This window comes from Brachyhypopomus gauderio, chromosome 19, assembly GCF_052324685.1.
Source record: "Brachyhypopomus gauderio isolate BG-103 chromosome 19, BGAUD_0.2, whole genome shotgun sequence".
NCBI classification, from domain to species: Eukaryota; Metazoa; Chordata; class Actinopteri; order Gymnotiformes; family Hypopomidae; genus Brachyhypopomus; species Brachyhypopomus gauderio.
In genome coordinates, this window is record NC_135229.1 from 36,152 (window position 1) to 50,686 (window position 14,535).

Below are 14,535 nucleotides of genomic sequence, written 5' to 3' on the forward strand. Positions count from 1 at the left end.
GTTTTGTGACTCATATGTACGTTTTCATGTTTTGCAGATGGGTCAAAAGCCTAATGGGGAGAAGGTGGTGGCTAGCACACTATAGCCCATAAATTGGGCTACATTTTTAATACTTATAAGACACGCCACCCCCCACCTGCCGCCTGAAGCCCGTTTCCCTGATCAATATAACTAGGGAAATAAAGGGCATCATAAAAAACAAAGGCGATCCGTGGTAATACATGAAATTTAAGTAAAGGAGTGCAAAGATGGACACGCCATCTCCAAAGAGACGCTCCTGCAGTGTCGGGTAAAAGCCAAGCAGCAGATCCCTGAAATATTGAGTGAGTCCTGCATCATACCTCACTTTAATAACATTTTTTCTGCTGCACTTTACATCAGTCGATGTGTCTCATTCTTGTGTTTTTATTTGTCAACACAGAGACCCTGGAGACCAAGCGATCTATAAAGCTTCAACGGTCATTTTACGGGTATGTAACGGCTTACCTGTCGTCTATATACGGCCACCGGACTGGGGTCTACCAGAACCTGCAGGTGGAGGAAGTGATGAGAGCCAAACACAGTCCAGAGTTGGACGTGTACCTCATCAATGTGAGCGCACGTTCAGTTCATAACATTGTGTTTTATACATACAGCATGGCAAAATGTGTCATTTCTTGTGTGTTTTGTCCTTTTGTCTTTCTAAACAGGTGGAGTCTCATAAAACAAATGAGACCTTTGGTGTGGCCCAGCTCCTCCTCACTGGGGAGGAGTACGGATGGCTTCGGGCTTATGTGCAAATTAGAAAAGGGCTGACTGGGGGCAAAATATCTAAATTTCTATTCTCTATTTCAACCCCAAATACATGGAGCAAATGAAGCTCCCAGGCAAACCCAAGTTCACAGATTTAAGAAGCTCCATTGCCACCCATGTAAGTGTTTTTTTATAACAGAGGTGACTTGTCACTAACAATTATGTATTTTCCCAGTGGTCTGATTTTGTTTCCCTTCACAGGCAAGAAACGAACTGGACCCTAAACAAAGGGAAATGATGTCACACTTTATGTGCCACAATACGGCCACCGCAAATAAGTTTTACGCCCTCAATTTAAATCCAGCCTGGTCAAACCTCCTCAGAGCTACCAGAAGCCCCAGCTTCTACAAACAAGAGAAAGAACAAAAGAAAACACCTGCGACCTTCTAAAAGACTTGCGCTGGAGTCATCCGAGGAAGAAATGGAAGTTCCTTTTCAAGAAAGTGGTACTTCCTTTGAAGAGATATGCACTCTTCACACACACACACACACACACACACACACACACACACACACACAGTAAAATGTGCATGTATGTATTTGTGTTTTTTTCAGGACATTGAGGAGGATGAGGAGCAGGGGGACAAAGAAAAGAGCACATCACAATGTAAGACTTACAAGCTCACCAAGGCTTGTTTTGAGCAGACTTTCGCCACTCAAATTGAGAAAAGCATCCCCCAAAAGAATTGGAATACTTCATATGATTAATCAAAGGGACAAAAATGTAAGAACCCACAAAGCTGTTAAACGGTTATATAAAAAAGTGTTAATGTAGTGTTAAGTAGTATTTGAACTTGTTCATGTTTGTTTGTTTTAGCTTTTTAATGATAGTGTTGTGTTTATAGAGTTCAATTTTTCTAGTGTATATATATTTAAATTAGTGCTGTCAATTACAGGTGCCGCGATTAAAAGTACTCACCAGGATTTAGCTCAAGCTTGCTAGATTTTCTAATTAGCAATCCAGGTAAAATTAGTGGAATCAACACAATCCAGGAAGCCTGAGCAAAATCCTGGTGAGGACTTTTAATTGCAGCACCTGGAATTGACAGCACTAATTTAAATTGTTCTTGTTTCTACCGTCTTATCATATCCATAGTGTTCTATTTTGCTAGTATGTATACATTTAAATTGTTCTTGTTATTTTAATTTTGCATATTCAGTGTTTGTTCAACATATTTTAATCATGCTTTTTCATAATTCCATTTGTATTTTAAATTTTTAATAAGATATTTTGTTTCACAATATGTTATATGTTGTTCCTTCTCCTTAAACCTTAATTTAAACCTCCTTTAGTTAAACCTCTTTAATTAAACATAAAATAAAACAAAATCAAATCACAAAACATCCCACTTGCAATCTATTTGACTGATTGCAATAGATTGGAAGTGGGACGTAGGAAAATAAATATAATTAATAATATTATATAATATAATAATAATAAATATATTTTATGCTATGTAACCTTTAGTGTCACGCACCGTTATTATAATAAACTTAGGACTACGCCACCGTCAACTAGAGGAAAACCAATCAGTAACGTTTCACCCGCGCTATATTACTGCTGGCGAAAATAAAATTGTTAAAACTGCAGAGGCTGAGATGCAAATCATTTATTGTGTCAGAATGGCGGATTTAGGAGACTAAATCCCCTGTGGATTTTTTATGGTAGTGGACCCAAACGCCTTGTCCATGCAGTAAGCAATATTACAAGCGTGAGAAACCAAAACCAAGTCGCGCTGAATATTCAGAGAAGATGACGAGGGAGAACTGAAAGTAATCGCGGAAATACTCAATGTGTGTAACAGGAGAGAACAGAAAGCAATCACGGCAATAACTGACGTGGAAGACACAGGAGAACAGAAATAGTCACGGAATGAAAACCAAAACCAAACAGATAGGAAGAAAGACAGCAGGAGGAAAACTTGAGAGAGGCCAGGGAGCGGCGCAGGAGGTAAGTACTCGAAGTGACAGTATAACAAACAAAAAATCTTAAACAAGAAAGAGGCCGGGTGGCGAGACACCTTGTAGAGACAACAGAGAAAAGGGCTGAAGGTTGGCCATCCTTATAAACCCAGGACAACAGGTGCAGGCCATCACCGCTGATTAGCCTGAGGTCTGGCTCTTGGGCTCCTCCTGGTGGCGACTGGAGGACCCGCCCTGGGGCCAGCCCTGACAGAGCCCCCCCTCTAGGCCCGAGACATTTACATTTACGGCATTTAGCAGACGCTCTTATCCAGAGCGACTTACAAACTGCTTTGCTTCTGATCACAGAATACATCCTAGGAAATAGTACAGATAGGCCAGAATTCAAGACACCATTGAGTCAGACTACTACTAAACTACAGGAGTCAGTATCATTACCTAGTGGAGTGGTTCCCAAACTTTTTCTGCCGTGACCCCCTTTAGTAGATAAGAATATTTTTATTCTCCACTGCCACCTATCGTTTCGGAGAACACTGCAGTGAAGCTCGCGCAAGTAAACGCTTCGTGCAGGGTCGCGCGATGTGGGCGGAGTCACGCGCTACGGTCACTCGCGAAAGTATAAACCAGGCTTTACTTCCAAGCTCCGCGCCCAACCTAGGGGGCGCGCCCCCCACTTTGGGAACCACTGACCTAGTGTTTGCAAGTTAGGCATTTGCCAAGAAGCACAAATAACCATAAACAGATTGTTTGCAGAGACCCCGCAAACAATCTCCTTGCCTTGTTTGAATAAGACAAAGGAAGATTCCCAGGCTTCTACCATAAGTAGCAATTAAAAATAAATGTTAGTACTCCGTGTCAGTCACATCCAGTCTACTGTTGCTCCTCTCCTGATCAGAACACCAATCATACACATCTGTTATTATTCTTAACCAATTGTGTTAAGACATGTTCTTTATTCTGTATTTAACTACATGCATTATCATTACACTGGAACTCTTTCCTGACACCTGGCCAGCACTGGATCACTGAGGGTAGAACAAAATTCTAATCCTGTTTATGAACCCTTATGAACAGTCTAGAGATGATTCCATTAAGACATGGGGGTCTAAGCTTTGTTATGTTAAACCGAATACAGGGGACAACCCCAAAACTTGGTTGTTTTGCTGTGGTGCATAACTAACCCTAACCACGAGTTCAGGTGGTTCACCTCTTTCCTTGAATTGTCCAAGAATTTAAAAGGAGGTGGATCACGTTTTCTGTAACTTGGCTAGAGTACAGGTGGCTCCTGACACTTCAAGTTTGGGATGGACAAGAATGGGATATGGAGGCAGTTATGATTTTATAATAATTTATAAAATTTAATATATAATTTATATAAGCTTCTGCACGTCGATGGTGGGGCAGGGGTAGAGTCTTGGACCCCCACCCCAAAGTTGCTCCATCGGGTTAGGGTTTATATTTTTAAAAAGTCTTACACTAGTTTTTCACTATTGTCAAAGTGGTATGAATGGGTTTCAATGGGCGGGGCTCCTTGACTATTGCGCCCCCTGGTGGAGCTCCAACTCGGGGGTATATCTAGGGCCCTGGGGGGGGGGGGGGGGGGGTAGGATGACGAGGGTTTGCTCTGCGGGGGTATGGTGCACCCCCTTGGGGCAGGGGTAGAGTCTGGGACCCCCACCCTAAAGTATCCATCTCAGGTTAGGGTCCATATTATCAAGGGGTTTTACACTAGTGTCAAAGTGGTATCAATAAGATTCAATTACTTTTATATTAGTCTGGTTAGTAAAATATTCTTTTTCAGGATATGGCACCTACACAAAGTGCGTGTCCGATATGTGCAGTTATTTACTGCAACTTATCACAGCACCTCCGGGTGTGTCACAAGGTGACAAATAAAGATGAAATGACGCTACTGCTGCAGCTCTCCAGTGGGAGGTAAGTGAATAATTAGCATGTTAGCATGTTATTAGTGTGTTATTAGCATGTTAGTATTGTATTAGCATGTTAGTGGGTTAGCAAGGTATTAGCATGCTAGCATATTGTTAGCATATTAGCATGTTGTTAGCATGTTACCATGTTAGCAATTAGCATGTAACTAATGTAATTAGCATGCAATAAACATGCATTGAGCTAATAATGCTTATGTAATTAGCATGTTTTGCATCTTTTTGTGTAAAATTTTTTGCAGAGTGAAAGGCATTTTCGATTGCAAGGTGCCGGACTGCAACTCCTCACACATCAAGCGCTTGGATAAGCACTACAATAAAATGCACCAGGATGTGTTGGTATGTTTAAAACCATCTGTTGTGTAGGACTGCATATTAGCTTATTAATATACGCATATTGCAATTTTTTCCCTTGTGTTTATTTTTTAGATTGGGGACCTTGCCAAATTTACAAAGTTGTCGAAGGAGGAGTACATTTTAAGAAGCCTGGCCTCATTAAGGGCGAATGTTCCTAGGCCCCCGCTTGTTTCAACGCTGGATGGGGGTTACAGCCCACTTCCAGCATATTTATTACAAGGGTCTTTCACTGACATGTCCAGTGAATTGGACGAGGCCCCGGTCCCTTTTGAGCCAGAGCACATCGGTGAACCAGAGGCATGCTCCACCCCAGTTGCTGCGACATCCGTCCCTGGGCCCTCCACCTCTGTTGCTGTACACTCCACGGCAGACCCTGCGCCTTCCACCTCAGTGCCTAGGCCCTCATCCACCACCAAATGTGATGCTCGCTCATCCTGTAAGTTATCAAATCTGGAGGTACAAAGGTTAAAGAAGGCACTTGCGGAAGCTAGCCCCGGAGAAAAGTGTCAGAGGCCAAGCTGCAGGGCAAACTTTGAAAGGTTGGTGGACCTGGAGAAAGCCTTCAGGAATACACAGTCCCCCATACGGTCCAAACACAGCCTCAGCTCTCCGATTTCGAAAGAAATCCACCCTAACATCAGTAAGTAGTGTCATAAAGGTTGAGAGTTTGACCAAATTTTTTATGTATGATTCACTAATTATGCTTAATATGTCTTCCCTAGGGCGCATTGTTAAGGAATTTACAATTGTAAATTCTGGTGCAAACCTGGAGGGGCGAAAAAAGGAGAACGCCATCTCGGCGGAAAATCACATTTTCCGTTTTGTCAACTTTAGTATGCGTGACATGCCAGAAAAGAAGGGGACATTCTCTTTCTTGCGAAACGGGGATAATTTTGGAGTAAGTAACGCATGTCATAGTGAAAGTTAACATGCATACGAATGAGCAAATGTCTGCATATTAATAAGCTAATATCTGCATACTAATGAGGTGATATCAGCATACTAATGAGCGAATACCCGCATATTGATGCGGCAATATCCGCATATTAATAAGCTAATATCCGCATACTAATGAGGAAATATCCGCATACTAAATAACTAATACCCGCATATTAATGGACTAATGCATAACAATGAGGAATTTTGCAAATATAACAAATTTGTTGTATTTGCAGATACATGACTCACCTGAAGGGGAAGGGGCTGGCGGTCACCACTGTCAGAAATATCTTCCTTACCCTTCGCAAGTTCATTAAATATTTACATTGCCTTCCTATAATGGATGCAAGGATTACAAAAAATGACATAGCTTGGTTGAACTTAGAAGTAAGCAAGCGACTCACAGGCCTGAAAAAAGAAGTAACAGTTCACCGACAAAAAGTGAAGAAACGCCTCAGCAGTAAGTGTAGAATAGCTCCATTAATGATGTGCATATTAATGAGGTGGTCTATGCATATTCATGCGTTGATATGCGCATATTAATGAGCCAGTGCATAATGTGTTTCAGAAAACAAAATCAGCAAAGAAGAAATCAGGTCCTTTCGAAAAAATGCCAGGAAGCTGATTCCTCTAAAACTGGGTAAGTCATTTGTTTGTGCATGCTAATGTATTTTGCTAATGTAACAATAATGCTAACGTTATGAATTTTGTGTCAATTTAGACCGTCTTGAGAAATACCCGAATACCATGACAGCGGCCCAATTCATAGGCCTGCTATCAGGTTATCTTATCCTGAGTTAGGGGTAGGGTTCATATCATGAAAGTGGCATTTTTCCATAGACATATGATGAAGATGCCTGATATTATATACATGTCCCTGACCCTAACCTTTTCCCATAGGTTTTAGCATGGACGTGTCCATAATATATTATCAAAGTGTCTTGAATTAGGGGGCAGTGTTGAGCAATTTTCTTGGACGTTTTGCTAATATGCCTTAGTTTTTTCCTGATGCCAACTGTATGATACGATTATGTTTTTTCCCTAGGGTTAGGGTTAGGGTCACGCTTAAGTTTGCGTGACCAGACAAATATACCTGGATGAATCGGTTCATTACCCTCGCGAAGGATTTGCCTGGGGGTGGATCACCGTTCTTCTTCAACAGGAATGGAGGGCAGTGCAAAAAAACTATTAGTCCATTTCAGGATGGAGTGGACACGCTTGGGTTTTGGAGGATGCCAGTTTTAAGGCTTTCAGGACAGCAATGGTGTGCCACGTAAGTATTATCCATATGTAATTACCATGGTATGAATATGTAATGAGGATGTTACGCCTATGTAATGAGCATATTATGCATATGTAATTTGCATGTTTTTCCCATTTTCAGATCAAAAACATGCCTCCTGAACAAAAAAGAAAAATACAACGTGCCATGTGCCACTCAGATGTGGTGAGCTCTAAATTCTACGTGCCTCTTAGCACAGTGGCAGAGGCTGTTGAGATAAGAGAGCTCCAGTCACAAGCCCTAGAAGAGAGCCCAGCAATGGGCGAGAGGCCAGAGCCTGCCAGGGAGAGCCCATCATCCTCCAGTCAGGTTGTGGCCAAAAAACGGTCAGCAAAGAGAAAAATTCGGTTCATTGACAGTAGTGAGGAGGAGGAGGATAAAATACAGGAATATAATCCAAGAAACTACTCTCCCAAATCTATAAACTTTTCACATCATGACACCATTTCACTACCAATAGACAAATGGACTTCAGACCTTTAGGCTCAAACCTTTAAAATATCATCAAATTCTAACATACAGCTAATTCAATATAAAATATTACACAGAACACACATCACTATCGAGAAAATGCATCGGATGGGCTTCACTGACTCCAACACTTGTACACACTGCCCCATGGTAACAGACAATCATCTTCACGCATTCTGGAACTGCCCCCCCTCTGTTTTGGTCGGAGGTCTTGGGAGAGCTGTCCAAGATCCTCCGCATCCCAATTTCTCCCACCTTAGCTCTGCTTGGTGACCTTTCCTCTCTACCAATGCCTAAACATCTGCAAACATTCATCCTCATTTCTATAACAGTGGCTAAAAAGATTATTTTACTTAACTGGAAAGACAGAACATTATCAATAATATAGTGCTGCATCAAGGCACCTCAGTGGGAAGTCTGTGGGAAGGAAAAAGTGTGGCAGAAAACGCTGCACGAGAGGAGGTGAGCGGACCCTGAGGAACATTGTGGAGAAGGGCAGATTCCAGACCTTGGGGGACTGCGGAAGCAGTGGACTGAGTCTGGAGTAGAAACATCCAGAGCCACCGTGCACAGGCGTGTGCAGGAAATGGGCTACAGGTGCCGCATTCTCCAGGTCAAGCCACTTTTGAACCAGAAACAGCGCCAGAATCGCCTGGCCTGGGCTACAGAGAAGCAGAACTGCAAATTTTGCATGTCATTTGGAAATCAAGGTGCCAGAGTCTGGAGGAAGACTGGGGAGAAGGAAATGCCAAAATGCCTGAAGTCCAGTGTCAAGTACCCACAGTCAGTGATGGTCTGGGGTGCCATGTCAGCTGCTGGTGTTGATCCACTGTTTTATCAAGGGCAGGGTCAATGCAGCTAGCTATGAGGAGATTTTGGAGCGCTTCATGCTTCCTTCTGCTGAAAAGCTTTATGAAGATGAAGATTTCATTTTTCAGCACGACCTGGCACATGCTCCCAGTGCCAAAACTATTGGTAAATGGTTAACTGACCATGGTATTACTGTGCTCAATTGGCCTGCCAACTCTCCTGACCTGAACCCCATAAAGAATCTGTGGGATATTGTGAAGAGAAAGCGGAGAGATGCAAGACCCAACACTCTAGATGAGCTTAAAGCCGCTATCTAAGCATCCTGGGTCTCCATAACACCTCAGCAGTGCCACAGGCTGATTGCCTCCATGCCACGCCGCATTGACGCAGTCATTTCTGCAAAAGGATTCCCAAACAAGTATTGAGTGCATAACTGAACATAATTATTTGAAGGTTGACTTTTTTGTATTAAAAACACTTTTCTTTTATTAGTCGGATGAAATTTGCTAATTTTTTTTGGTTGGGATTTTTGTTTTTTTTTTTACTTTTTTGCCAAAATCATCAATATTAAACCAATAAAAGGCTTGAACTACTTCAGTTGTGTGTAATGAATCTAAAACATAAGTCTAATATTTATCAGTACATTACATAAAATAATGAACTATCACAATATGCTAATTTTTTTTTAGAAGGACCTGTATAATATTTATAATATTTCTGAGATTATTTTGTGGCATTTCCTGTCTATGTAGCAGTGCAAATTAATATATGTAAATATAATATATATAAATATAATATATATATATATATATTTCATAAAAGCCAAATCGCAGAAATAACATACATACAATGGCTATATTTGATTGTCTAAATATCTAGATACGGATAGAATATATATATCATTTGTACTGATCGATTTTGTTTTTTACCTAATTTTAGATTACACTTGGACAGTATAAAAACTTCTAAATTTTAACCCAGAGACTGACTGACTATTCAACCATTCATACATCTATTCATCCATCAGATATAAAGATATGGAAGTACAAGAGTATCGGTATGCGTGTCATTAGCACATTTTGTCATTAGTGTATTTATTACTGGGTGGTGTGTGTGTGTGTAAAAGTATTGCAGCAGCGGTTTTATTACCCGTGTTATATCTGTAAATCGTGCATATGCTCACACTAACATGATGTGCAAGTATGTTACATTACAAAAATATAGGTACACAGATTGACTGGTTTGTAGCGAGGTGGATTCAAAATTTGTTTACTCTGCAGCACGATTCTGTGAATTTGCCATCGCACTACACGTACCGCAAATGCATTGCAGCAGCACGTACGCCTACTACAAATACAACGTTTATTCTTTAGCGCGAAGATTAATTTCAAATCTTTAACGCGACTCAATCCAAAGGATTCATTCCTATTCAGCATAAGAATAATTACCTTCACGCTATAAAGAAAGATAGATTCATGGGTTGTAACTTTTGAATTGCTTCTTGAAGCTGTGTCAAAAGTGCTATACAGATTGTCACGGTGACAGCTCCGGACCCTTCCCTGTGGGCGTGCCGCTACGTTGTTTGCGTGTTATGTCCATGTTTGTTCTTCCGTGGGCGTGGGTCGTCTGTGAGCGTGTTCGTGGTATCACCTGTGCCTTGTCTCGAGGTCACGTGGGTCTGTGTAAATTACCTATTTAATGTGCGTTCGCGCAGTGTCTTGTGCTCGTCTTTGTCCAAAGTTCATGCCTGTGTAAGCTTCCGCGTCAGCGTGCTTGCACCGTCTGTGCTGGGCTTTGTTTTTGTGTATTAAACGTTTTATGTGCATCGCAAGACGCTCGTCGTGTCTCCTCCTTCCTCCCACATGCCAGCGTCACAGATGAGCTGGCCAAGCTGGTTTTCCTTGGAAAGGACAGTGGGGGTCAGCGCTTCAAAGTAAGCATAAAATACGTATGAAACACATAAAATGGGCTAGTCATTGTCTGGTTTGCCTTGCAAAAATCCTCATACTTTTTGCCATATTATTGCTTGACCTGCTGCCTCAGTGCTCCACATTTGAATAATAAAAGGATGGATAATGGCTCTCTAATTGATGGCAAGAAGCAGGGGTGATGTCCTGGAGATCCTGAAATTTGTCTTGCGAGTGTTAAAGATCAAAATGTTCTTTAAATGTTATTTAAATAACATGACACATTTTTTTAAGTTTACAAGGAAACGTAAAAAGTGGACAGGAATACGCTGCCGAGCCGCAGGGTAGTTGTGGTTCTTGTTTCCGAGAGTAAATATGCACTACTTACTGTAATTCATACTATTTTATTATTTACAACATTCCTTGTTAATTGTTAGAATTAGTACCTATTATATATTTTTATACATTTTGGGATTTTGTCATGTAAAAAATCATAAAATCTATATTTTTTCCGCCGATCAAACTCCGCAGACAACCGGTGAAAAAGTGAAGACCCCCAAATTATTTTTCCCCATTAATATCTTATAAAAACCCATGAAAGAGTGAATTCGCAAAAGCTGAAGCGGGAAGTGGCACGGGATCACCGTAACAATACAAAAAATAAAGTATGAACTAACCTACAACAGAGTGCAAAATAAATATTAAATTAAGAGCAACATTAAGATAATAACTACATTCAGAAGAAAATATCAACTTAATTGTGCATTCTAAAAGAAAATGTGAGTGACAGTGCAAACGTGAATCACGTCCTTAGCAACAGTTTTCTGGGTGACAGTACGTTGAACGAATCAGAATGAACGAGAGCCCTCAGTTCAGTGAACGAATCACTGAGCATGCGCTGTTCCCTCGCAATGGATGTCTTCGCGGGTGATTCAGTGATTCATGGACCACACAGCAGTTCCTCAGCCAGCTGGACGGTCGCTGCTGAGCTCAACTACTGAACTGAAAAAGGAACAAGCAGCTGAGGAAGTGATTCAATTCAGTTTGTTCACTCAAATGATTCCTTCATTTGAAGAATTGTTCACGAATGACACAACACTACTCAGAGTGCTATTAAGTTAGGTAGGGGGAGTGCCTTTGGTAGAAGCTTTGCTGTCTGCTTAACTTTGGCAAAGATGAGGTGGCAGTCTGCCATAGGTGTGCAACCCCATGATTGCCAAAGCAGTAGAAGCTTGGTATCCTCCTGAAAATTGTACGGAAGCTCTCCACTGTCTTGGACTTCAACCCAAGGCCACCCGGGGAGTTGCGTAATGCACGTGACATCCTTGGCCCTTGGTGTCAATCACCTGGCAACGGGTGGTTGGGGCACAGGCTCTGGAGGCCCTATTCGGGGTTTCTATGACCTAGCTCCAGTGGCATGCTGGAGTATGCCCTCATTTGGGGGCCCACAAGCTGCCTGGAAACCTGGCGGTGTTAACAGATGGCATGCTTGTGGTTTCTGTATGTCTATCAGGGTGTCTGCACATTTTTAAATCTCAAATTCAATGACTTTTAAGACCTTTTTAATACCTCTCACAAAAAATAAATAATACCAGGGTTGCCAACTTTTCAAGATCGCTTGGAGTGAGATTTGAACCTGGAGGGGGTGGCGAGTGTAAATTGTTGGGGGGGGGTGGCGACCGTAAGTTGTTGACGGGGGTGCACGACCTCGCGAAGCGACAGCACGCGGGGAGCTCGCGCAGGGCCGCACAGTAATTGCCACCGCGATTACGTCATTGTCAGTACGCGGAACCTCATGTATAAACCAAGCTTGATGCGGCTAAGGGATTACGGCACATGCAGCGCCGTGCGCAGTGCCCTAGTGCCTGTACATTTACATTGTAATGGTCCAATGAAGGTCATTTAAAAACCAGGACATTTCCTCACTTTTTTTTTTTCCAAAACCGGGACAAGACGTGAAATACGTCCCGGGAAATACGGACGTTTGGTCGCCCTACACAGTAGACAAATCATTTTTGGCACTTACAGCTAAACTGCAAGATACATCGCGCCTCATACGAATCACTGGAAGGTTTCAGCTAGCCACAATATTTTTCATCCTCCAGCCACTTCACTGAATGGACATTTACCCATGTCTGCATCGGAGCCTTGTATTGTTGTTCCCGCCGCAGGCCTCAAATAAGAAAAGCAGCTTGCTGGCAGCTAAAGCATCGTCTGATGTTTCCACCTGTTAGGTGACGTACTACTGCCATTAGGCGGAGTATACGGCCGTTGCGGAAATGATAATTATTGTGGGATATAGATTGGTAAAATAAAACAGAAAAACTGAGCAACACACTTATTTAATGTCTCCCCCCCTAAAATTCCAGACATTTTAAGACATTTTTAGACCTTGAATATGTAAAACTAAATTTAAGACATTTTAAGACTTTTTAAGGACCCGCGGGTACCCTGGTCTATGTCTATTGTATGTATGTCTGTCTATATCTGTTTGAGTATGACTATTGACATGTTTCCTTTCTCTTTTTCAGATATTTCACCATGGAAGCCTGTCTTCTCTGCTATAAAGGCTTCGCCAATTTAAGCCAGCACCTCAGATTAAGTCATAATGTTAGAAATATCATGGAGCGGTCCCTCTTGCTCAAACTAGTGTCAGGGAGGGTAGATATTAGAAAAGAAAAATGCTGCCTACCAGGCTGTGGTCAGTCCACATCTAGATTGGACAGACACCTGAAGTAACACAGGGAGCCGTCAAGCACCCGTAGAGCAGTCATTATACAGGAGGTCAAAAGAAATGTCGTGCTCAGACGTTTGGCGGAGCTCAGGGCATCTGAGCCACAAGTTGCCCTCGTGTCCGATTTAGACCTGAGGGAGAAAGAGGAGGAAGTGACCAGACTGGGTCATGTGGCAGAGGATGCCCCATGCTCTGAGGAGGAGGAGGAGGAGGAGGAGGAGGCGGCGGGGGCAGAATGCTCCAACTGCAACACTAAAAAAAACAGAAATCAAAAACCTGAAAGATGTTGGCTGTAACAACAGAGCTCCAGCTGCTGAGGCGCAAAAAACCACCTTTTGCACAGGCGCCTCAAAAAGAAGTCTGTGCAGGCACACAGAGGGTTAAAGAGGGTTAGGGTGACGGCCCAAACCAAGCATAGTGTAAGCTGTCATAGAGCATTTAAAGTTAACGTGACTGCTCTGGTGTGTATAAAGTATAATGTATTTTTCTTACAATCTGAACCTTAAGAAAAAGCAGCTGTGCAGGAGGCAGAGGCAGGGGCGGAGCAAGAGCAGGAGCTGGAGCAGCCTGCCCCCCCAAGAACCTCAATTTCCTGATCATGTGCCTCAGCTCAGTAAGTGCATCCAGGTGTGCTTTGGCTGAATTTTTTAAAGTACGTTTCCTTTGGTGGAAAATAAGTAATTCCTCATATCTCTTACGCTTTTAGATGAACTGCTGGAAGACTACCAGCACCACCAAGAGGGGCCTGACCCTTCATACAGACTACAAAATAATGTCAAGAGTAAGATATATCGCATAAAGCGGTTTATTGCTTACATTGCCACAGCCACCTCCAGGAGTTACATTGCCACAGCCACCTCCAGGAGTTCACCTTCTTGGACAACGTCAAAAGGATTAGAGAGTATGGGACTATTCTTTACTCTAAAATTTTGTTTTAATGTTTAGATGTTTTGTGACTCATATGTACGTTTTCATGTTTTGCAGATGGGTCAAAAGCCTAATGGGGAGAAGGTGGTGGCTAGCACACTATAGCCCATAAATTGGGCTACATTTTTAATACTTATAAGACACGCCACCCCCCACCTGCCGCCTGAAGCCCGTTTCCCTGATCAATATAACTAGGGAAATAAAGGGCACCATAAAAAACAAAGGCGATCCGTGGTAATACATGAAATTTAAGTAAAGGAGTGCAAAGATGGACACGCCATCTCCAAAGAGACGCTCCTGCAGTGTCGGGTAAAAGCCAAGCAGCAGATCCCTGAAATATTGAGTGAGTCCTGCATCATACCTCACTTTAATAACATTTTTTCTGCTGCACTTTACATCAGTCGATGTGTCTCATTCTTGTGTTTTTATTTGTCAACACAGAGACCC

General features: G+C 42.2%; 1 protein-coding gene across 2 annotated transcripts; it reads left to right on the forward strand.

Annotated features, from left to right (window-relative positions):
- Positions 1-427: 427 nt before the first annotated feature.
- Positions 428-6,417, forward strand: LOC143483406 (uncharacterized). Of its 2 annotated transcripts, XM_076982256.1 has the most exons (10): positions 428-591; positions 690-910; positions 994-1,238; positions 1,348-1,516; positions 2,598-2,743; positions 4,517-4,650; positions 4,904-5,000; positions 5,091-5,658; positions 5,741-5,916; positions 6,194-6,417. In XM_076982256.1, the coding sequence occupies exons 5-10, from the start codon at positions 2,666-2,668 to the stop codon at positions 6,272-6,274; spliced, it is 1,134 nt and encodes a 377-aa protein (XP_076838371.1). In that variant the 5' UTR covers positions 428-591; positions 690-910; positions 994-1,238; positions 1,348-1,516; positions 2,598-2,665; the 3' UTR covers positions 6,275-6,417. The 2 variants fall into 2 exon arrangements, with proteins under 2 accessions (XP_076838371.1, XP_076838372.1); XM_076982257.1 differs by lacking the exons at positions 428-591; positions 690-910; positions 994-1,238 and having other exon boundaries at positions 1,312-1,399.
- The last annotated feature ends 8,118 nt before the right edge of the window (positions 6,418-14,535 follow it).

Bases quoted from the DNA above. Each gene is read 5' to 3' on its own strand.
- LOC143483406 (XM_076982256.1), top strand. From the start codon at position 2,666: ATGAAAACCAAAACCAAACAGATAGGAAGAAAGACAGCAGGAGGAAAA. The intron at 4,651-4,903 runs GTAAGTGAATAA...AATTTTTTGCAG, and splicing joins CTGCAGCTCTCCAGTGGGAG to AGTGAAAGGCATTTTCGATT. The intron at 5,001-5,090 runs GTATGTTTAAAA...TTTATTTTTTAG, and splicing joins AAATGCACCAGGATGTGTTG to ATTGGGGACCTTGCCAAATT.